At 35.9% G+C, this 25,721-nt stretch overlaps 1 protein-coding gene across 4 annotated transcripts in view; it reads right to left on the bottom strand.

The window, feature by feature from the left end:
- Positions 1 to 874: 874 nt before the first annotated feature.
- Positions 875 to 25,721, bottom strand: part of NELL2 (neural EGFL like 2) — a 390,253-nt gene continuing 365,406 nt past the window's right edge. For all 4 annotated transcript variants that reach the window (XM_045061670.1, XM_023256973.2, XM_019834835.2 and 1 more), the window contains 5 exons: positions 24,000 to 24,140; positions 14,180 to 14,373; positions 12,970 to 13,146; positions 11,260 to 11,484; positions 875 to 1,597 (listed from right to left, as the gene is read on the bottom strand). In XM_045061670.1, the coding sequence (XP_044917605.1) occupies positions 1,547 to 1,597; positions 11,260 to 11,484; positions 12,970 to 13,146; positions 14,180 to 14,373; positions 24,000 to 24,140 (788 nt within the window). In that variant the 3' untranslated portion in view covers positions 875 to 1,546. The remainder of the gene's footprint in view (positions 1,598 to 11,259; positions 11,485 to 12,969; positions 13,147 to 14,179; positions 14,374 to 23,999; positions 24,141 to 25,721) is intronic.

The raw sequence follows: 25,721 nt of genomic DNA on the forward strand, positions 1-25,721 counted from the left end.
GTTTTTCACCCTAATGCAAAACATATGAATAGGGCGATATTGGATTATGTATCTTTTATTGGGTCATTAATCTGTTTACTTTTTTCCTCCTGAGATTCTCTAGTATATCAACAAATTTAACATGTAATGTCATAGTCCCTCCTAACATTGGGATTCCTTAATTTTTTTATATCAAAATGTGAAGGCCCAATTCTTCAAGACATTCCCAATCCTTATATACTCCCTTCCTTAGATGTATCAGTCAGATCCCTGGCAGAAAACAGATGGCACACACAAGCTGCCTAATTAAAGAGAGTTTAACAAAGGGACCATTCATAAAGATGTGACAGGAAATAGGGAAATCAACAAGAAATAGGGCAGGTACCTCCTGAGAACAAAACAGCCAGGGTTCTTACTAAGCTAGAAGAAGCAAAGAGAAGAAGTTATTAGAACCTGGAAAGGGTAGCTAGTCAGAGGGGGCCATGTGTCAGGAGACGGAGCCTTCAGTGAGGTGATACTGCTAATCGTGGTAGTGATCTGGCAGGAAGGGAGCCAGCAGAATAAAACCCCCAAGTTTACCTCTTTCTGAGATCCTGCCAGAGGTCCCCATTGGTGAAATCAGACCAGAACCCAGAGCACAAGGGAACCCATTAATATGGTCTACATAGATCAGCTCCCAGGAAACAGAGAGGGTAGGAAAGGTGATCGAGAGCATCTAGAGAGGCAGAATGAAGGTATCTGTCACATCCTCCACTTAGACATTTAATTTAGTGAAAATCACCTTTCAATTTGGAGATAGCATGTGGGAGTTTTTCATCAGAACTAGGAAGCAACTTGTATGTTGAAGCATCTGTGGGAAAAACGAACACATTAAACAAGACACTCAGACATGTTATAAGGTAAGAGAAATATTTATTTAATTTTGCACAAGAACGAGCTTATACTGAACAAATCCAACCAAATAATATTAAGTGCAGTAAAACAAGGAAATAGGGATGACTTTTCCTGTTAGAAAATATTAAGTAACCATGCCTGTGCATTATTTTTATCATTACAATAACTTGTTTCAGATTTCTTTTCGGAGTGTATACTGTACATAACACGTTATAGCTTCTTTGCTTTGCTTCTGAAAATATAATTCATTCACTGCCTTACATTTTATTTTATTTTATTTTTTGCAGTGAGGAACCTAACTGATTCGTGAAGATGCTGATCTAGAGAAAAATTTTCTGCACCAGTGAAGCTAGAGGCTTTCAAAGCTCTGATGGTCTCAGGCTTTATATCCAGGGGTCATGATGTCGTGCTGTGTCTTCCACACCCATTCTTCCACCACAGTGATGTCAGACACAGTAGAAGCAGAATTCTAGTCTCGTTTTGCCCCAAGAATTTTCCTTTAGTGATTTTCTCAAGCTTCACAAATTTCATAATTGAATGTTCACTCAGCTATTAACAAAGCTGCACTTAGCTGCCCACAAATCATCCACTTTAAGTTTTAACTTTTTTTTTTTTTGGTCTTTTTAATGAAAGAACATTCTTTAAACAGAAATCTCCCGTGAGACAGTTAACTTCACAGTTCCTGAAGGCACTGTGGATCCACTGAGCAACAGATGTGGCCATTCTAGAGAAGAAAAAAAAAAAAGGAAAGAAAAGGATGATATAAGCTGTTAAGCCATTAGTAAATACTCATACTTAATGATTGGTACACATAAATCTAACTGGGGTTTACTTATTATTTATGCACTCCTTAAGGTTCAATAGCCCAGTCACTTCTCATGTCTCTATTATTGTAGAACCAATTATTCCCAGTCATTTGTGGCAAATCATAGACTAGCTTTATTTACCTCATGGCATCTTAGATTACATTTGTTCTCTAATTTATTCATTCACAAAATATGTATTGAATATATTGAGCCCTAGGTATATTGAATACGCAGACATGGTCACTATCTTCACGGAGCAGGGCTTACAGTTTTTTAGAGGGAAAAAAAAAATAAATACCAAGTAAACATATAATCAAAAATTGTGAAAACTGCTAGAAAAGAAATAAATTAGGTGGTGTCATGAGATTGACTTAGATTAGGTGGCCAGGGTAGACTTCTCTGTAGAAGTGATATTTAAACCAAGACCTCAAGGCAGTGTGGAAGGGTAGGCCAAAAGCACAGGGAAGCACAGAATAAGTAAAGGCTTTAAAGTGAAAAGAGTTTTGTTCAGTTAAGAAGCTGAAAAAAGGTCTGGGTGAGAATCTTGAGTTAGTGAAGAAAACAGTGTAGAGATAAAGCAGGAAAAATAGCAGGGAAAGGCCAGAGATGCATAATTAATTTGTATAATAAAATACCAAAATAATACAGTGCATTACAAAAAAGAAAAAATATCTCACTCTTTTAATTCTTTGTACACTCTTACTTTCTTCAGCCAGCTAACTAATAATAATGATAATGTTAATATTATTATAATCATTAGATGATAACATCCTTCTACTTCTTGAGTGCATACTCTGTGTCAGCCACTTTGCCAGGCACTTTAAATACATTATCTGATTTCAACCTCACACCATTCCCAATGGGTCACTATTAATAGTCACACTTTCTAGATTCAGAAACTGAAGATCAGAAAGCTTAAATATCATGTCCAAAATCACACAGCTAGTGAATCGTATAGCTGGGATTAAAGTTCAGGTTAGTCTGACTCCAAAATCCATCCTCTATTTCGTATTTCCTCTCAGATAAATGACTTTAGATTATTTAAAAATGTATTATACTTTAATATGATAAAATCAAAAGTGTCTGTTTTATAAGATAAAACTTAGAAAAGATTTTGATACTTTAAACTTTGTTGAAGCACACCAAATGAGGAAAAAACTAGTCTATTTCCAAGAACAGTATTATCAATTTAAGCTAATCCTCTTCTGTTCTTAATTTTTATTGAGCAGAGTTCTTATTCTGACAGAGGAAATCTCAATATCTTTTGCATCTCTAGTGGCATTTTAAAGCTTCGTTATCCTGCTCATAACCATTGCACGATCTTTTCCAGTCCAGTGACCCAATGAAATGAGGGATATACCAGTTCCTGAGAGTGTTAGTTCCTCAAATTGTATGGCTTTTGAGGGAATTTCTGGAGCTTTCTACCAAAGAGTATGTGAAGCTGGCATTAGAACCCTGTGGGTGGAAAAATCATTATTATGGTTCCCATGAGTATATTTGAGGAAGGACTGTATATTTTCCAAAATCTTCCAGGAATGTTTTTCTTATTCCATATCAATAGTTTCTGTTATAACAAGATAAATGCTCCACAAATCATATACCACTGGAAGCTCCTCAATTAGGGAAACATAGTTCATACATGAATGAGTAATAAAATATCCCACTGGAGTTCTAGTTGCTTATATATAAAACTAACCTTCAACAGATAACTATAAAGGATCTGGACAAAATATAAAAAATAACAATTTGAAAGCAATAGATAGTGACCAAAAACAGGCAGACAGTGGAGAGGTTTCAATCTGTGAAAGAAGGGAAATGTATTGTGTGAGATTTATTTTTACTTGGCATTTCCCCTTACGGCACTCTGTGGTCTGTGCAGCTTAGGCTAACAATAACTCAAGCAGAAAGACACAATCTGATAGGCCCCAGACACCAGAGGACAACTTTTAGGGCTGCCAGAGGGGTTGTAAATTCAGAGGAAAATATCTAGAAAGGAGGAAGTGAATCAGCATATAAACTCTCCTCAACTTCAAAGTCTTTGAATTACAGAAGAGACTAAAGAAATAATCAGTTGCAGCTTGAAGGCTGGAAGATCCAAGGGAGAGATTCCAAATGCTGCTTCCTGTGGGTAGCAGTATTTAAAATTTGTGTCCTCCAAAGTTAGGAAGGATTGATAAAAAAAATTCACGTTTTTCACTGAAAGCCCAAAAAGGCCATGATTGGGAGTAAAACAAGGTCTCAAGATTAAGACTTACCCTAGACCTATTGGTAAACCTGGAATAGACCCATGTAACCAATGTCAAATGAAGCTTTCATAAGTGCAAGGTGATTGGCCAGTAATTTGCAACCTGCTAGAACAAACATAGTCTTTAGGGAAAGCTAACAGAACATAAGGTCTATACCATATATCATCCATAATATCTAATAAATCATAACAAGTATTGGATATGTGAAGAAAAATAAGAAAAGGTAACTCAATCCAGAGAAAAAGCAGTGAATAGAAATAACTAAAAAATAATCCAGATGGAGTAATTAGCAGACAAAGACTATAAAGTATCCATTTTAAATATGTTTGAGGTAAAAAAAATAGATGGTAAATCTCAGCAGATAAAGAAAACTATAAATAGAATTGAATGGAAATTTTGGAGTGAAAGTACAATATTTGAAATGAAAAATTGTTTGGACCGGTTTAACAGCAGATTAGACATGGCAGAAGCAATAGTCAGTAAATTTGAAACAAAAAATAAAAATTATCCAATTGTAAAACAAAGAGAAGAAAGACTGATATAAAAATAAAGCTTCAGTGACCTTCAGAAGAATAGTATTGAGCAATATAACGTATGAGTAATCACAGTCCCAGAAAAATAGGAGGGAGGAGAGAAAATATTTGAAGATACTTGAAGAAATAATGGTCAAAATTTTCTTAATTTGATGGAAAAAAAACATCAACTTAGATACTCAAAAAGCCCAACAAACACCAAAGAGAATAAACATATACACAAAAATCACACCTAAGTACATCGTAGTCAAACTTCTCAAAAAGAAAGAATTGTGAAAGGAAACAGGGGGAAAAGACATATTTTATACATATTTTAGACAAAAATACAAATGACAGTTGAATCCTCACTATGAAAACAATAGAGTATCACCTTTAAAATGCTGGGAACAAATCTGTGAATCCTGAATGCTATATTTAATAAAAATATCTTTCAAAAATAAAGATATTTAAAGATAAATGTAAGTTGAGGGAATCTGTTACCAATAGATCTGCAATATGAAAAATGCTAAAGGAAAGTAAAGCTGAAGGGAAGTGACACCAGATGGAGACTCAAACATGTGAGAAGAAATGAAGAACACTAGAAATGGCAGATATATGGATAAATATGAAATGTGGCATTTCTTTTCCCCTAAATTTCCTTAAAAGATATTTGACTGATTAAAGCAAATATAATACCATGGAATTTTATGGTTTATAGTTTACATGGCTATAAAATATATGATTATTATAGCTCAAAGGCTAAGGGAGATGGAATTCTACTATGCTGAAGTTCTTATGTTTTATGTGACGTAGTATAATAGTAAATCTTATTATGCTGTAATAAGTTAATGGTATATAATGTGATCTCTAAACCAACAACTAAAATAATAATATAAAAACTTATAGTTAAAAATCCAAAAGAAAAATTCAATTTAAATAATATAAAAATAAAAAGAAGGAAGAAATGGAGGGGTGAGAATGTAAACAATAGGACAAAAATAAAACAAATGGCAAAATGGTAGCCCTACATCCACCAATACCAAATATGACACTAAATGTAAACAGACCGAACACTTCATTTAAAAGACAGAGATTGTCATACTGGATAACAAAATAAGGACTAAGTACACATTAACTATAAGAGATGCAGTTTAAATATAAAACCATAGGTAGGTTTAAAGTAGATGGATCCAAATAAAATGAATACTTGAAAAAATTGACTTCAAGTCTAGAAGCCTTGCTAGAGAAAAGGAGTGCGTTACATAATGATAAAATGGTTAATTCACCAGAAGACATAAAAGAGTACATTCTGTGTGATTCCTTTTATATGAAATTTTTATAAGGCAAAATAAATATATTATAATGAAATTAAATGGTGTTTGCTATGGTAAGTAGGTGGTGCCTGGAAGGGAATAAAAAGGTACTCACTAGAGTGTTGGAAATATTCTATATTTTGATTTATAAGACTCATCAAATTATACACATAATAGCTATGCATTTCACTATAATAAATATTACCTTGATAAAAACTAAAATCAAAGGTGATCCACTGAAATTTAGTCTGATTAGGAATAGTAACAACCTACTATTATAATGAATTATAAAAACTAGTTATTTTTACGTAGTATACAGTAAATTTCCTTAACACCCTGTTTTTTTAAAAAAAAAATGTTTATTTACTGGGGCACTTGGGTGGCTCGGTTAAGTGATCAACTTTGGCTCACTGTCCTGGGTTCAAGTCCCACATCGGGCTCTGTGCTGTCATAACACATAACAACCTGCTTCAGATTCTGTGTCTCCCTCTCTGTCTGCCCCTCCTCCACTCATGCTCTGTCTCTCTCTCTCTCTCAAAAAACAAATAAATATTTAAAAATATTTTTAAAAAATAAAAAATAAATTTATTTATTTATTTATTTTGAGAGAGAGAGTGCAGGAAGGGCAGAGAAAGATGGAGACACAGAATCCCAAGCAGGCTGCGCACCATCAATGCAGAGCTGAAGGCAGGGTTCAGTATGATGAACTGTGAGATCATAACCTAAGCCAAAATCAAGAGCTGCACACTCAACCACCTGAGCCATGCAGGTGCCCCTTCTTAACACCCTGTTATTTCCGGTTATATTTATTCTGTATTTTTAAAAAGTTATAAAAAAGTCATTGTCACTATTTTTGTGCTAAACCCAAAATATCAAGATTAGAAGACAGTTGGCTTTTAATTTTCAGTAATATATTCATATATCACATATGTATAGTATATTTTAATATTATTTATTTCAATATATTTAGTTTTTATTCATTTATTAATCATTTACTGTATAATTAATATATTAATCTGCTTAAAAATTATATTGATTATAGATATATGTATATAGAGTAATTAACATATTTAAAAATCCCATTACCATCAATAATTTAGTATATCTTCATAGAATTAATTTTCATACTTTTATTTTCAACATTCTTGCAATTAAACTGTATATTATATATTTTAGCTTAGTTTTTATTTTAAGCAGTACTTCAATGGCTGAATATAATTATATAATTATATATATTACATAATTACAATATAATATGATCTATTGAATCATATAGAGTTACTAGAACTTATTTAACTGTTTTTCTGTTTTTGGACACCTTGGTTTCTTCCTTGATTTTATATGACAAATAATTTTGAGGTGAAAATTGTCATGCACATAGCATCTTCCATATTTTAGATTGCTTCTTTAGGTTATATTCTTAGACCTGGGATTAATAGGACAAAAGATGTTTGAGTTGGGATGGAGAATAGGCAAAGAGGTGTATGTGTAGCTGTTGACATGTATTTTTCAATGTCACTAAAAATAAGAACTATAATTCCAGTTATGGCTCTGTCAGCATTGGAAATTATTGTGAATTTTTTTTTACTGTAGTATGTGAAAATAATAACTCATTATGTTAGTTTACATTAGAATTTTAATAATTTAAAGGTTGTATAATCTCTTTTTTAATAGCTGCATTTTTAGTGAATTGTTTATTTATTCTTTGCTTATTTATTTATGGGAAATAAATGCTTTTTCTTGTTAATTTTTACATGTTTTTAATTTAACAAAGAAATCATATGTTCTGGAAGACTATTTTTCCAGTCTCTAGTTGTGACTTCGTAATTTGCTAATTTTATTTGTCTACAGATGCTCTAAATTTCCCTTGAGGTATATTTTATCACTTTTATGTTAGAAAAGGCATCTCCCTTCCAGAATTTTGATTAATATTTTATTACATTTTCTTTTTATTTTTAATATCTAACATATCTTCCATGTAGAATTGATTTTGGCATATGATATTCCAATATATATATAGAATAATCCTTTCTTCCTCTATTGATTTGCAAATCTCTCCTGATCATACATGAAAATCTTCATTTTAACGTTCTCATTTATGGGGCATTTGTTTCCATGGATAGATCTAGTTATCTATTCTAATATTAGTACAGAGGTCCACTTTCAAAACTTTAAGTCTGCTGTTTCTGATAATGATTAGGAAGTTAGGACCTTCATCCTTATAAAACTCTAATTTTCTTCATACCTCAATTATTTCAGTATTACATCTAGAGTCTCCCCAGGAATTAAAAGTAGCTACCTGGTTTCCAGTTTCTAAGTGGTCTATTTGGTAATTATTTACTAAAGGAAATTACCCTCTAACTCTTCCTCCCTTCCTATTTATTTCTCAACTGGACACATCTCTCTTTATTGTTTGAAGCTCAAAGCTTACTCTGGCCCATCAAAGGATTCATGGTCTCTCTTAGATTTAGGAAAAGCAACCTTAGTAATTCATTTTTGACTCAAGACTTTAACTTCTGAATGGAGGAACTTCTTTCTTTCTTTCTTTCTTTCTTTCTTTCTTTCTTTCTTTCTTTCTTCCTTCCTTCCTTCCTTCCTTCCTTCCTTCCTTCCTTCCTTCCTTTCTTTCTTTCTTTCCTAAGCAAATTAAAACTGAAGACATCTTTAATAAAAAGACATCTTTAAAAAATTCCCCTCTGTCAACTCCTAACTCTTCAGTTCTTATCTTCAATGTCATTTGCTAAGGAGAGAACTGGTACACATGTTGTACAGTCTTTTAGCACAGTGCACGTCTCCTTCAGAGTATCCATCACAGTTTAGAATGTCACCTTTATCTGTTTCATAACTTGAGTACTATCTATTTACTCTACCACCACCAATAATAGCTAACACTGAATGTTTACTCTGTGTATGAAATGTGTAGGAAACATTTTTTTATGGATCTTTTCAATTCTTATAGTAACCATCCCAAGTAGGTACTAAAATTATCCCTATTAATATTCTCATTTTTCAGGTGAGCAAACTGAACCACAGAGAAATTAATGAACATCCCTTGAAGTCACATTGCTAGTGTGGTTGACCAGGCTTTGAATCCAGGTAGCCTTACTCTAGACGCTGCATTCTTCACCTCTAGACCAGTGCTGTCCAGCAGAACATCCTGTGATGACAGAAATGTTTTTTATAGGTGCTAATATGACAGCCACTAGCCAAATGTAGCTATTGAGCAGTTGAAATGTGGCCACCATGACTGAGAAATTGAAGCTTTAATTTTATTTAATTTTAATTAACTTAAATAGCAACATCTGGCTATGGACAACCATATTGGATGGTACAGCTCTAGACAATAAGGTGCTAAGCAATAATTTCCAGGAACAATTGTGTCTGTTTTGTTTATCATTACAACCCTGGCACCAGCAGAATACCAGCACAATTTGTCTTCATTGACTAAAATATTCAAATAACTCATAGGGTGGGTAGGACAGGGAGATAATAAATAAAAATGGCGTTCTGAAAACCCCAAACTGTGAAAAGCGCTCACCTCCAATGCAATATCTGGAGCCTGTTTGGCATACATTTTATTTTTAGAATAACATAAAATACACATAATAAAAATTTGTATTTGGGACAGATTTGGTAAACTAGAGCATATTTTTATAACTCATATTTAATGAGGGAAAATGGGAATAGCATCAAATAGTAACTTCTGAGAATCTGCATTTATTTGTCAAGAAATGAAACTAATCTAAAATACATTTCCTGAAATACATTCCTATCATGAGCCCCCAAATCCTACTAGTTGTTTATAAGAGAGTAAATGACAAGCTTGTTCATGCTCTTCACTCAGAAAACACTCTCATGTTTTGCTATTTCTGAATGCATTTTTCTTATTGGAAGTATCTTTGTGAGCCATATTTGGTGTGTTTTTCATCCTATTGCCTGGTATATATTTTTGCTGTCACTTCTTGGAACAATAGTCTTAGTTAGATTAAGAAAGTAAAGGGACTCAACTTTAATTGATAATGAAATGTCAGAAAGTATTTCCCTGTTGGTTATTAATGCTAAAGTTTCTAGATATGCACTGCTAAATGTACTCAGATTAAATGTATATTAAAGCACTGCATATACATTAGTCACTTTCAGTAGTAGCAGTAACTTTCAAATTTGCTAATGCACTTTCAAAAACCGCATTAAATGTTCACTCAAAAAGCTTTGCTTGATTGACAAAAATTACACTGATTGAAAGAGACAGAAATTTTGGTTTGAAATAGATAATACTATTTCAAAGCTTAAAGCATTTTATATTTCTTTGTCCTGTTACATCAAGCCACTCTGGTAAGAATCTGTGTCAAGTGAATCTGAATTAAATTGCTCTACTGAAAAAAATTAATGGAATTGTTCATTTTAAAAAGCAGTGTAGTTATAGTTATCTGACTATGCTACGTTGGAAAAAATCTGAATCTTTGCTTTCTTACGTTGTTGTTAAGCCTTCAGATTATTTACTTAGTTTTAGTGTTGATTCAAAAATTATGACTATGAAATACAGTGACCACTAAATCAAATATCTGTAGGAACAATAATCAAGTAGAATGCTTTCAACTCTGCTAGTACGTATGAACTCTGTAAACTGTCTACATTATCTGTATTTTTGTTCTCATTGAAGTAAAAGGCACATGCTCTATTTTCCAATGAGAATAAGAAGAAAAATCTTTATAATGATTTTTCTCCAACTGTAGGAATAAAATATAGTAAACAACAGATCTTAAATTTTTTAACCCAATGCAACTGACCACAACAAACCAAGAAATATGCCCATTTTTTCCATATTGATTTTCACTTTGGAAAATGTAATATATTTACTTTGTCGATATATCTCACAGACCTCATAAAAGGACCAGATAAAAATCAATAAAATAATATTGTCTTCCATCATGAAAGAAGAAACATGAAGTTTGTGTTGTAGATTTTTTTTTTTTTAAGATGTGTACAGTTAGATACCTCAGGGCAATTTGAGTAGGTTCTTTTTGTTCTGGTGACATAAATAACTGATCGTTCTGGTTTTTTTGATCACATACCTCCTTCTCCCTGAATGTGCTTTGAGGATGCACAGGGTGGTTAGTCTGGACACTAATAAAGCTGAGTGGCCCTCCTCGCACCTCTGTTTGAACAATAAATTGGAAAAATAAAATGCTTCCCATTGGCCAGGTTGAGCACAGTAATATCGAGGAGCCCTGGGTTACAGCTGGCCAAAAGTTCCCTACTTGCATTTAATTTTTTTTTTTAACGTTTATTCATTTTTGAGACAGAGAGAGACAGAGCATGAACGAGGGAAGGTCAGAGAGTGAGGGAGACACAGAATCTGAAACAGGCTCCAGGCTCTGAGCTGTCAGCACAGAGCCCGACGCGGGGCTTGAACTCACGGACCGCGAGATCATGACCTGAACCGAAGTCGGACGCCCAACCGACTGAGCCACCCAGGCGCCCCTTCCTACTTGCATTTAATAGGCTTTACCTTGCACTGGCAGAGAGTACACTCGGTGCCATGTTTGATCCAAGAGGACCCAGTGAAGCGAACCACATTCATCTCATCCAGGCAAGTTTTGGTGATGTCATTACGAATGGTGTCGGCCTGGCAAGGGTCAGTGACACAACGCCGGCAGCACTCATTCTCTGGGAGGACACTGAATTCACATTCCACCTCTGGGCAAGGTAGAGGCCAACAGTCAACTTCCCCTTGCTGCAAAGAAAGCAGATGTGCAAGAGCAAAGGGAGAGGAAGGGAGGACATGGAGGGAGGCAGGGAGAGAGGGAGCACAGCGTTTACTAAATTCTCCATTCATCTGATGGATATTTACACTCACACCTTCACAGCCACGAATCTGGCAGGGAATCCACAAAAGCCCTATCACAGTGCTGAGGTCTATACTGCAACTGGACTTTAAGAGTGCTCAAGGATTAAACAAGAACAACAATGAACAAAAGCAACAGCCCTTTCTCATAAAACAAGCTCCTATCTTTTCTCTGACAAAGAATTATTATTTACTATGGAAGAGGGTTTGCGTAGTAGGTGCTTTTTTTCATTGAAAAAATTTTCCCCTCTACCTTCTCATTCATTCCCTTCTGCATAAAGAAAGTTTTGTCCATTTACAAGAAAATAAACTGAAATATGAAGGGAATTTGTCAGGTTTTCTTTGTTCATTTTTATGTTTCTCAGTTTAGGGACTTTGGAGAAAACAACAACAACAACAACCAGGAACTGATTTCAGTCTTCTTTATTCCACATGGGAAAATTGTGTGAATTTGATCTTTTTAAAATATAGTTCTCACCTGTTTCCTATTTTCTTCATAATTCTGAATCTCATGGTCTTGGAGATGAAAGCAGCCTTCAGGCACAGAAAACTGACCTTGCTCTTTCAATTGATTTTTGGGTTGAAAGTATAAAAAGGAAGCAACAAAAAAAAGCATTGCCTTCAAAATATCCTCACACAAATAGAAAGGAAACTAGCCATGACTTTAAAAGGAGCATCTGTGAAACTTTCTTCTATAAAGATACATAGACCAATTTCCCTTTTCATTTACACTACCAGAAAGAAACAAAAATTTGGTCAAATGAAAAAATACTGGTGTTTTCTTGATCAAGTCTTCATTTTATTTTTTACCTATTGCTTCCAATAAAGCTTTTATAAACATATACATTCAATTCTAATATTCTAAGAAATATTTTTTGCAAATCCATATCACGTATAAAACAAGGTGGCCACCAGAATAGCAGTGATGGTAAAAATATTTAGAAGGGGGGGAAAAAAAGTATGTGCTTGTGTTTTTGTTTCTGTTTTTTGTTTTTTTGTTTTTTGTTTGTTTTTAATTCTGAGCATGACTGATAGAAATGGATTAATAAAAGTTCTATTTGGACAAAACAATGATATTTTTCATGAATGCTGCTAGACCGAGGCTGAATGGGATTGCAGATGCTAGGAGAGTATTTTCTTCTTCCAAGCTCTGGAAAGACATACACTTCATGGCACACCACACGTAGTCTAGGATGTGCCTTCACAGGTCCTGACTGCATGCCTACCATCTTGTCATCCTAAACAGGTTCACTTTTTGTAACTGCCAGCACTATGGCCAGGTCCTGATTATCGGCGGATGCAGGAGGGCAAGATTGTTTCCCTAGTTAGATTCTGGGCCCGAACTTTTCCTCTACTTCCTGTAGCTAAACTCACCAGGCAGCGGCACTGTTGGCAATTCTGGACCCAGGTGTCACCACTGTTGTATAAGGTTTCCCCATTTTGATGGAGGCACTGGCTGCTAAGCCTTGGGTCACATTCAGGGCAGCAAAAAAGATCAACCGTGGGATTCTCACAGTCACAGACCATCCGTCGGCACATTACAAATCCATTCTGTATGAGAAGGAAAAAATGACAGCAGTTCCCCAAAGCCTCCATTTCTCAATATACTAACATCAGAGTAATAGATTTAAAGTTACATTTTGTAGTTATCACACAGAAATTACCCAAGCTGGAGAACTTCCAATTTCGTGGCCAGAAATTTTCCAGAAACGACCAGCATGAAATAACCACTACACAGTCCTTATGTCTATATAAACGTGGGTATGCATACATAAATATACATGTACTTGTTGATTAGTATAGTGATTAGAATATTACCTCAATTTGTTTTGTGTCAGGGCATATATATTTGTATTTAGTAGTCAACAAACTTTACCTATTGTTAAGTTTATGGGACATATTAGACCTTAAGTTTTGGTACACACTCTTATCAATGTCTTCCATAATAATTGAGCCCTCGGCACATAAAGTTATTTACCTAACTATAATATAAATCTCTATTATCAACAGGGTAACAAAGTAGAACATTCCTCTAAAACTGAAACATAATCCAAATAGATAGTTCTCACTTATAGGCCATAGTATGTCCATTTTGGCTTCATCCATGCATTCATTCAAATATGATATTGTTACTACAGAAGTACTTGCATAGTTAGCAACAAAATTTTACGAACATGTGAATAAACAAACACGTTGTGGCATTTCCATATAATGGAATACTATTCAGCAATAAAAAGAAATGGGTTACTGATACATGCAATGAACATAAATGGATGTCAAAAAACATAATACTGAGAGAAAGAAGCCAAAAAAGACTAGTACTACTTACTAGATAGGGCTCTAGAATAAAGAAATCTAACCTACAGTAACCAAAATCAGTGTTTCCTTTGGGCTGAGAGTATGGGACTAACTATGAAAGGACAGAGATAACATTTGAGTGGATGGAAATGTCCTTTTCTACTAAACGTGACAGTGGTTAAGTAGATGCATGCATTTGTTGAAATTCATCAAGCTGTACACTTAAAATATATGCAAACTACATCCTAATAAAAATGATTACAATTTTTTTTTTATTTATACCAACCTGACATGAACAGACAGAGCAACGGTCATTTTCCAACACCCAAATCTGACCATTGTGCTTGATTTTTCCATCATGGATGCAGTCCCCTGTGCAGTTCTTTCCATGAGGACATCGACAATCGTATCCACCGTCCAAGTTAAAGCAAATGGTATCATTGGCACAGCTATGCCTCCCAGTCCCACACTCATCGATATCTACAGCCAAGAAAAGGCAGCAGGCAATGTGCTTAGAATATGCTGGGTTTGAATCAGACAAGTTGTCTCCGAAGTGAAGCATTCAACTGTAAATTAACTTTCATCTTACAGGCATGCATTTCCTATTAAATGCTGACTAAAGCAATGTTAATGATCTAGGGATTTCACAGGAAAACATCATCATGCTTGATTTCAAAAGCAGATAACCCTGGTTAGATTCTCAACTTTTATATCTCTGTAAATACCATCAGGCTTTATGAAACACTTACATGTTTTGAAAGTAAGATTAGAACTCAATTCATCAAACAAAAATCATTGGCAGATGAAATTCTAAAAGTGCCTGTGAATTTTCATTGGGGAAAATCATCCTCAATGTTAAAATGGTGTTTACCCAAAATCCTTTGTTAGTGGGAGATAAAATGTCATGGGACTTCTGAGGCATTTTATTCAGCTTTAAGCCCTATTCTCACAGCCCTGTCACCCACAGGTAAACTCCCAGTGTTCTGCCCAGGAGTTTTCATGCTGTCCTCACACCTTGCCCCCCACCCACAGAGGGCAAGTGACCATCAGCAATCACCATCTCTCTCACAAATAATCTACCACTTCTTAACTTTTCCATTTCAGATGATTGTTTTGTCTCCTGCCTGACTCAACAGGCAACGGGCCATTCTTCACCTGACCTCACCTATTTCATGGCAATCACAGCCTAAAGCATTTCCATACAGATGAAAAGCAAACATATCTTGACCCCACAGATCAGGTCCATAAGAAGAGATGTGATTCATTTTATTTATCCCCATAATTTAAAGGTCACAAGCCAAAATACATTTCAGGGATATTGTAGGAGTGGCAGTAAGCAGTTATTTCCTACTTCATCTGTTTCCTCTGAGTAAAGGTCAAGAAAGAAAGAATTAAATCACACCAGAAAAGTGGGTTAGAAAGAAGATGGAAGGGATGGCTTTTAACTGGGGGAACTGCACACTGCTTTTCTTAGAAAATTTTAAAGGTAGACTTTAGTAGATATCTCTTTTAAATGGTTTGCTTTCAACATTATTAAAGACATGGACAAGTCAAGATTATATTTTAGCCATATTTAAATTCTTAAATATTAAGTTCTGTTATATATGCATTCCCCAAAATAAGCTATATATTTCTATTTGCCTTGATTTTTATTAATTTCCATATAAACAAAATCAATGAACTGAGACAATGGCTGAAAAGATTGTTATAACTATAGTGAACACATTATTATAGCTTGATTTATCAAGGATAACAATGTTTATAATTATAGAGTGTGATTAAAAGCAGAACTATTAGCTAGAATGAGGATATATTTCACATTTTTAAAAAAGCACATTAGTGTGTGTGTGTATAATTATTATATATAAATATATAATTTTTTCAGATCAGAGAAATTTAACTGATGCTATTTAGAGAAAGAAGAGCAAAAAGTGAAATTTTATACAATTTTATGAAATAGCTCCATATTTGGTCTATTCAGAATAAGTTATATTTGATGACTTACTCATTGTCTCCTATTAAATATTCTTATAATGAGGAATCACAGTAAGCAGGAAAAGCATTAGCCATAGTTATTTGGTCTCTTTGACCACAAACTCTGCAAATACTTCTTACTATATAACCCTTTAAATATCCACTATATGAATATCATTCCATTAATGGCAATGATTAGATTTTTAACAATCATTTCATTTTGCTTGACATATAACAACAAAAGCTCTGCTGTCAGGTAATGCATTTGTTTTTAATAAAGGCAGAGACAGTCCTGGGATTTGTTGCAGAAGACAAAGAAGAGGTGTCCAGCCACAAAAAAGAACATGTGCTCTGAAATAAAGTACATTCATAATAAAGAAATAGAGCAAAAGGTAACAGCAAAGGTTGATATGTACTTGCCATATCTGAAGAAATGTGTAGGCAGAAAATCATTGTGAACCAATGATTACCTTTCGCTATACAATGGGATTTGAATTAACTTGAACTTACCTTTTTTTTTTTTTCCTGCTTGTTATCTATACTGGGTTCCCCAATGAAGAGACTATTCTTGACTGGTAGTATAGAGTTTTGGAATTGTTAGATATAGTTTTATTATAATGTAAAATTCCTAAAATAAATATACATAAGGCTTGTAAATTCTGCTTTGAAAAACCTACTATAATACATAAAAATTCCAACTTTAAGAATACTAATAACTCCTTTAGTAAGCTATTAAAGAAATCACGTTGTTAAGTCAATCTAGTGGTCAAGTCTCATTCTCATTTCTCACCTGACTTGATCTAGCAGCAGCATTTGATATAGTTCATTCCCTCTCCCCAATAAATTTTATTTACTCACTTCCTATCACATTAATAGTTCTTTCTGGATCTTTCTCCTGCCCACATATACATTCTAGTGGCAATTAAACTATGAATAAGATTTGGGTAAGCAAGAGGAAGTCAAGGGCAGTCTAGTAAGAGGTAGTAAGAGTATATTTGAAGGCCCAATGTTTACAGTCAGCAAAATGTGTTAGAGGGAATGAGTTGAATGTCTAGGAGGAACAGAGTAGGTAGACAGAGGCACTCCGGGCCCAAGTAAAGGTCATGTTAAGAAATCTGAAATCCATAAAGACAATAAAATGTCATTTAAGGGAAGTGCCAAGAAAAAAAAAAGCATAATCAGATATCTATTTTAAAAAGATTCTCTTGGCTTCATTTTGGAAAAGATATTTGAGTGGATTAAAATTACAGCCAGGAGATCAATTAATAGGCTGTTTCTGTAGTCCAGGCAAGCAATAGTTATATAATAAAAGCAAACACTTACATAGTGGTTGGTATGTACCAGATTCTAAGCACTTCCATATAATGATTCATTTAAATTCCTCACAACAACTGGAGGGTACAGTTATTATTCCCATTTTATAGATCAGGAAGTTGAAGCATAGAAATGTTGCATAATTTTCCCAAGGTCACTCATCTACTGGGGTACAGAGCCCAGGTTAGAACCCAGGCAGTCAGGCTTCAATTGTGAGCTCTTAAGGACAGTGCTGTACTGACTGCTAGCAGTGTGGAAGTACACAGAAAGAAACAGAGAATCTTTCAAAGTAGACACAGCAAAGATAAAGGAATTTAGTGATTTGTTAACTTCAAAGATCAGGGAGAGGAGGTGGTCATGAATGATGTTTAGATTTCTGGCTTGGAAAATGTGGCTGATGCTATTTAGAGAAAGAAGAGAAAGGCTTCACTGTGGAGTGAAAGTGGGGGGCAGTCTGAAGAAAGACATGAGTTAGTTCAGGACATGTTGAATTACACTTTCCTCTGGGCTCCCAAGTAGGGCTGTCTGGTAAGTAGTTGGATATATGGGTCTGGCGTTCAGAAAATAGCACTGGGCCCAAATATGGATTTGGGTAAGATATATTTTTTTTCCTCATTTCCTTTCTCAAAAATAATCCTTCAGAGTAAAGTTCAAACTTCTTAGCAAGGCATTTAAAGCTACTTCTTTGGCTTGCATCTCTTTCTCTATCTTGACTTGCCAATAATCACATCATATTTGAAGCCCTAATACAAATGGTAGACACTCGAGCCCTTCTTGTTCCAAACTGGAAATAATTTCTCCTTTTTTTTTCCTCATGGATCTGAATTTATATTTTTCTCAAGTATGTATTATTTTGAACCTTGTAGCTTTCTTCTCTGTTAAGAAACTCAGTACATTCTATCTTGTATGACAGTTGTGGTACGTATTTTATCTCTTCTACAAGCTGAGAGCAGTGACCATACCTCCTTTATATTTCTATGCAGCAGATGTCTGGCAAAGTATCTCAAGGTACTTGTGCATATATTCAGAACTACGTGTTTAGGTGAATTCGATTCATTTCATTTTTGTCCTTTTTCTTGATTTAGCTTAAGAATTTACAGTATTTAATTTGAACATAATACTCAAAAGAAGCTATCCCATAAACATTATTTTTTTTGGCCTTACAAGTTCAAAAACCTCACCAAGCTTAAAAATAATCCAGAAATTAAAGCAATCAGGAGAAAAGGGGGCCTGCAAATAAAATATTCTTGTTTGAAAAAAAAATACTGGGCTTTATTCTCAGAGAGAGACATATTTTCAGGTATAGTAGAAATTATGGTAAAGGGAAATGGTAAAGGCACATTATCTGGGGATTAAATATCTACACCTCTGAGATAAATGGATGAGCAAAAAAGCATATAATTTGTATGAATGCAGCTTATAAACATGTATGTTGTAGATTACTCAACTGCAGCCTAAAAAGTGGTGAAGGAGTACACTATTATTTATTCATGTCTTCAAATATATTTATTCATATCTTCAGAGTAATTGTAAACCAACTGCTGTGGCTTTGTCCACTTTGAAGTGCCTTTTTTTTTTTCCTCAGCAACAGAAAAATGGCACCTGCTCAGATATAATCACACTCTTAAAATTGTATCCTTCTAAATACTATTATAATTCTACAAATCACTGAAATTACAGTAAATGGATAGTTGTTTAGAAGAAGGATTTTAGTCTTTTTTTATATAACATAGGTTTTTTTAAAAAAGGAATCCTTCAGAGCATTGTCTTCTAAAAAAGTCATAGATATTTATGATAATTATTATAAATTCTATTGGAAGATAACAGTAGAGTCATCTTTCCAGAGTCATATTTTTTTAAATAAGATTTTCTACTACTTCTGTGTTTATAGTATTTCCTTGAAAAGTCTTTTTTGCATAGGCATCTTATACAATCCTTTACTTCCCTATTTTCATCTTTCTCATGTGTTATTTTCAGCGGCTAGTTTAATTTTCCTTGTTATTTTCTGAACACTCACGAATGCACTAATTATGTTTTGTCATTTTGTCCTGATCACTACTTTATATATTTAGTTCTACCAGGTGACATATCTATTACATATCCTACTATGTATCTACTTCTAGCACAGGTTATGTTCCTAACATACTTCTGATTAAATATTACCTGCATATCTCATTCATTTTATCCATCTCAACCTTTTACATTAGATAAATCAGTATATTATCAACCATGTGACAAGCATTGTTCTAGGCACTGGTGGCTGACAAGCAAACAAAATCCATGACCCTTAAGGCTTACAGTCCATGGGGAAAGGGATGGATGAAAAATAGTTGCAAACAGAGAGGGAGGGAGGCAAACCACAAGAGACTCCTAAATACAGAGAACAAACAGATGGATTGAGGGGGCGGCGGAGAGGGGAAAATGGGTGATGGGCATTGAGGAGGGCACTTGTTGAGATGAGCACTGGGTGTTGTATGTAAGCAATGAACCATGGGAATCTACCCCAAAAACCAAGAACACACTTTACACACTGTATGTTAGCCAATTTGACAATAAATTATATATATATATATATATATATATATATATATATATACACACATATATATATACATATATATATCTTACAGTCTATGGAAGATAATAAGCAAGTAAACAATATATACAATTATTTCAGAAGAACATAATTTCTGTGAAGAAAAGGGAAGCAAATTAAGTGAAGAGCGTTAGAGAAGGATGCTATTTCAAGTTGGGGGTCCAGGAGAAGCCATTTTGGAGGAAATCTGAATTATATGAAAGAAGAATGCAAAGATCTGGAGAAGGACCTTCCAAAAAAGAAAAAAAGAACAGCACACGAGAAGGGAATCCATTTGGTACATTTGTGACATAGCAAGAAAGCCAAGTACCCATAACATGTAGACCCTTGTAAGCCACTGTTGGGGTTTGGATTTTACTCTGAAGAGAGATGGGAAGGCTCCAGGCATTGGAACAGAATTGGAGCATGCTCCCACTTCTGACTTTAAGAAATCATTCTGGGTGCTATAGAAAAAAGACTCTAGGGGAGTCCAGGGTGGAAGTAGGGAGACCAGTTTGGAGAAAGCTATAGTAATCCAGACAAAAGATAATGATGGCTTAGACCAACATGGTAACAGTAGACAATGTGAGAAGTGGTCAGATCAGGAACATATTTTGAAAATGGAAATTATGAGACTTGTTGATATGTTGGATATGAAGTATAAAGAAAAGAAAGAAACAATGACTCCAAGATGTTGGTCTGGGTCTGTGGTTTAGGGGCCTGTAAGAATTAGAGAGTAAATAAAAGAGTTGTATTTTAGTCAGTAATCCTGAGTTGTCCTTAAGAAATCCAAGTTAGATACTGAGTAGGTAACGATATATATGAATCTGCAACTAATGTGGTTGATTCAGTTTCAGAATGGATAGAGAAGATTGCCAAGTGCCCCGTGATACTGGAACATGTAGTCTTCTGGAGAGGTAAAGGAGAGACCCATAGGGTAAGAGAAAGACAGGAGGGGCACCTGGGTGGCTCAGTCAGTTGAGCATCTGACTTCAGCTCAGGTCATGATCTCAGTTTCGTGAGTTGGAGACCCACATCGGGCTCTCTGCTGTGAGTAGCATGGAGCCCACTTTGGATCCTTTGTCCCCCCCTCTCTCTGCCCCTCCCCTGCTTTCACTCTCTCTTGCAAAAATAAATAAAATATTAAAAATTAGAGAAAGACAGGAAAGAGTGGTGTCCTCAAAGCCAAGTGAAGAAAATTGTTTTGAGAGGAAGAAATGATCAACTGGTTCAAATGCTTGAGCTGTTGAGCAAAGAGACGTTAACTGAGCAGCAGATTTGGCAATGTGGAAAAGGTCAATAATCTTGAAAGGAAAGCATTCAGTGGGGGTAGTGGGATTAAAGTATTGTTGGAAGCAAGAGAATGGAGACAAGAAATATAAAAGATTCTTTCAGAATTTTCCTCTAAAAGGGAGCAGAAAAATGCGGGAAATGTTTGGAGGATCAGGTGATATCGGGGAAGTTACTTTTTGTTTGTTTTTATTTCATTTGTAAAAGATGGCTGCTCCTCCAGGCTGTTTGTGTGCTGATGAGACTGATGGGAGAGAAAAAGAGTATTTATCATATGGAAGAGAAAGTGGGGAGTACAAAGGCGAAAACCTCAAGCAGGTGAGAAGGGATGATAGGTAAGGTACTATGGAGGGAGAAATGAAACTTAACTCAGTGAAACAGGAGGGAGGGAGGGAAAGCAGCAAATAAAGATATAAATACGAGTTGTCTAGTGTAACTCCTGGTGCAGAAATGAAGTTCTGCTTTCTTGGTTAAATAAGAAGCAGGGCCATCAACAGAGAATGATGAGAAAGGTAGTGGTACCTGAGATTTGAGATGACAGAAGGTGTGAAATGGTGGTATTAGAGAGCTGCAGGGGAAAGTAACCAAGGAAATAAAATAGGAATCTTTGGCAAAGCTGATGGCCTTTGTAGCAGGTAGCCTATAGGACAGTCCCCTGTGATTCTTACCATTTAATATTCACGCTCTTGCATCTTCTCCCCTTGAACGTGGGCTGGCTACACCTACTGACTCACTTCTAACAAACACAGAAGCAATGAAATGACACATCTGAGACTGAGTTATAGAAAGATCATGGGCACTTGCTTATTCGAGGGGAAGCCAGCTCCCATGTCTTGAGGCAGCCCCGTAGAGTGGTTCATGTGTTAAGGAAACCAGGCCAGCCAAGAACCACATGAGCGATCTTGGAAACAGGGTGTGGCTCCCCCCATTCTCACCCCAGACAATTCTGCAAGGTGAAACACATCCCTGACCAACAACTCATGCAACCTCATGAGAAACCATGAACCAGAGGCATCTAGGTAAGCTGTGCACAGATTCCTCACCCATACAAACTGTGACATAATTTTGGTTGTTTTCAGCTGCTACGTTTTGGGTGTAATTTGTTATGCATCAACAGATAACTAATACAGCCCTCTTGAGATTTGCAGTCAAAAATTTAAAAAATCGTGAGGGAGCGCCATTGCAAATGTAAAGTGAGATAGTGGGCAGAGGTATGTGTTTTTGCTGTTCACATTCTGATGCACAGAAAAGGGTGTGTGAGGATACCAGGCAAAAGTAAACACAGGTTACCCCTAGAGAAGTGGAAAGGATGGGGGAAGGGGAGAGATGAAATTAAGATGCATTTTCAGCTTTAATCTAAGTACTTGTGTATGATTTGAACGATTTATAATCGGCTTATATTCATTCTACACGTGCGTAACTTAAAGCAAAAGACAATCTTAACAAAAAGGTAGAGTTTTTAAACAAAAACAGTAGACTTCCCCACGATAAACTGCAGAATACAGGCAAAGCAGTTTATCAGGGAAGTACAAAATCACACTGCTTGATCTGCCTCCTGGAATTCTCTACAGGGCTGGAACTGTTCACTCTGGGACAATCATAAGTGCAAGGCAAAGCCCTCAGCCCACAGTTAGGTGGTTATTTGCAAATGCCAGGTTTTAGCCCCTGGCAAGGCAACAGCATCCCCACTCCTATGCAAAAAATCCAGAGACCCCTCTGCTGAAGGTCCAGAGCTCTGGAGCTGCCAGCAAAGTGCAAAGCACACTGAAAACATCTGTCATCCAAGTCAGCTTCACTTTTCTCTGTGTGAAAACCCTTTGAGGTCCAAGAATAAAAGACATCTTATCATTTAAGTGTCAAGTACCGTTAAGTTAGATTCTCCAAGGCTTTCACTGACTGTGTCATTTTAGTCACATTATTCTCATAGGCTGTTACTCTATGAAGGTGTAAATACAAATGGAGAAAATAATAACTTCTTGTGGTTTGCTGTGTTTTCCATTCCTGTGCCAAACTTCTGATGGCCAATCCTTCTGGTGTGGGTGGTTTCCCTGGCAATTGCTCACTGGGCTTTGTATATTCTGCCTGCTTTTGAAAAATCATGCCCTTCAATAGAGAGTGTAGAGGAACAGAGTTGTCAACTCACTGAAAATAGTTCAAAATTAATGGTAAATAACTGAATATAATCTGATTTTATTTTTCACTCCTATTAGATTGAAATCTTCTTTGAAGCAGGGGTCATAACTTCTATGCCTAACATTCAACATTCAGTAAATATCTCTTACTTTGCCAGCCAAGTGGTATGTTAGGAATAGTCCAGAGTGTGTGTATTGTGAATATTATCCTTGGCATTATCATATCCACAGCATTATCATATTACCTCTACCTCTATTTTCCTTTTATCTTGCTTTCCTCATCTATTTTTTTTCTAGCTCTTTTTGGGTCAGATTTATGCATGCTGCCATTTAAAATTTTCATCTGATACTATTTTATTCATCCTAAAAACGCCCTTCAACAGTTACAAGTATCCATAGAGAACTGGCTTAGTGTCACAAATTTAACATATCTAAAAATCAATTAATTATCATAATTAGTAAGTGAAGGTTAGATTTTAACATGTTTCCAATTGTTGTATAAACACACAGCAAAAGCCACCAATAACTTCAACATGAATTTTTTAAATTTTTATTACTTTTTGAGGGGGGGGGGGAAGGAGCGAGACACAGAATCTGAAGCAGGCTCTAGGCTCCAAGCTGACAGCACAGAGCCTGACGTGGGGCCCAAACTCATAAACTGTGAGATCATGACCTGAGACAAAGTCAGATGCTTAACTGACTGAGCCACCCAGGCACCCCAATAACTTCAACATTAGATCAATGTCTACTATTTACATCTTACTGTATATTCCTCAAGTTCAAAAGGTGTTCTTATAAACTCCGGTTCTCCTTGTACTGACCTTCGCAAGATTCTCCACTTGGTGAAAACATCCCATTGTCATGGTAGCCATCTCTGCACTCACAGTGGTACCATCCAGGCAGGTTAATGCAGTTAGCACGACTGTCACACTGAACAAAGCCATCAGAGCACTCATCAATATCTGTTTGGCAAAGAAAACAAAAATGGGATGTTACACAATTGCTGCTTTTCTCTGCCCCAAACTAAAATATTCTGCTAGATAGCTACTAAATTTTTTAGTGCCAGCAACTCCTTAAAACTGGGAAACATAAACTCAAAAAAGTCTACTTGGTTGTTGAAGGCTATATAGAAAGAATGTAGCGGTATTAGTCATAGGAGAAATATCTAGATGGCTTCTCTGTTGTGGAAGGCCTCCAACTGCAAATAATGACAAGAAACCATGTATGACAATCTTTAGTGCTGCTCACCATAGAATTCTAGCTCTTCTTCTGGACACAAGCTAGGATTGCCATGTGAATTCAAGAAGCCAATTAGGAAGTGGCATGTGTCACTTCTAGGCAGAGCATTCAAGACACACATGTCCCCTTCCCCATCACAATGTCCAGCAATTTCCAGGGGCTCTAAAGATCAGCCTGAGTTCCTAAGTGAGGATGATGTGGGGCACATTCCTCCTCTTCTTGGGATGGACATAGAATATGAACAGAAAAACAACCTTTTTGCTGAGATTTTAGGATCTTTATTACTATAGGTACAACCTACCCACACCTGACTAAAATCTCATTCATCTCCAACATATAGCAATGGCACTCACACAGCAACATGCTCCATATTTCCAAGAATATATACCATTTATGCTACTTTTTAATGGGTTTCACATGTTATCCCAGTCAACCCTCAAAAAAAAAAAAATCTTGCCAGGTAGATAGCATATTGAACATATGGGGGAAAAAAAACCAAGGCAAAAGGAAATCATGGGATTTAAACAAAGTCACCTAAATTTTCATGTTTGCCTGACTTTCATGTGTGTGTTCCTTCATCTAAACAGAGACAGGCTGAGATTGGCCAAAGTGTCTAAAAACAAAGAGATCTATGTATCTTGAGTCTCATATATTTTCCTCCAGAGGCTTATTACTACTCCCAAATAGTGTGAGCCCTTTATTCTCCTTGTTCAGACTATTGAATGATGAGAACATCCAATGCCAATCCAAATCTCTGCCTTTGCTCATAGAGGAGCTGTCTTACAGAGTGCCCCTGCTCATAAAACTCCTGGTTTTCTGGGTACCTTGACTCAGAACCTGGTAAATGATTAGATAGCACAGCATTATCACAGCTGTAGTGTGATGATGAACATATGAACCCAACTTCCATCTATTTTTTTTTAATTTTTTTTCAACGTTTATTTATTTTTGGGACAGAGAGAGACAGAGCATGAACGGGGGAGGGGCAGAGAGAGAGGGAGACACAGAATCGGAAACAGGCTCCAGGCTCTGAGCCATCAGCCCAGAGCCCGACGCGGGGCTCGAACTCCCGGACCGCGAGATCGTGACCTGGCTGAAGTCGGACGCTTAACCGACTGCGCCACCCAGGCGCCCCCACAACTTCCATCTTGATAGCCCTATGCCATCCCTGGATATTCCACTCGCCAAGGTAGGACAGCCCTTTCTTTTACACTTCCCACGCCTGCATTATAGTCCCTGCTGTAGTGACCAGGCATGATGGTGTCCTTCGTGTTGAAGGGAAGACCTGCTGCTTTTTAGAGTCT

Source organism: Felis catus, chromosome B4 (assembly GCF_018350175.1).
Source record: "Felis catus isolate Fca126 chromosome B4, F.catus_Fca126_mat1.0, whole genome shotgun sequence".
NCBI classification, from domain to species: domain Eukaryota; kingdom Metazoa; phylum Chordata; class Mammalia; order Carnivora; family Felidae; genus Felis; species Felis catus.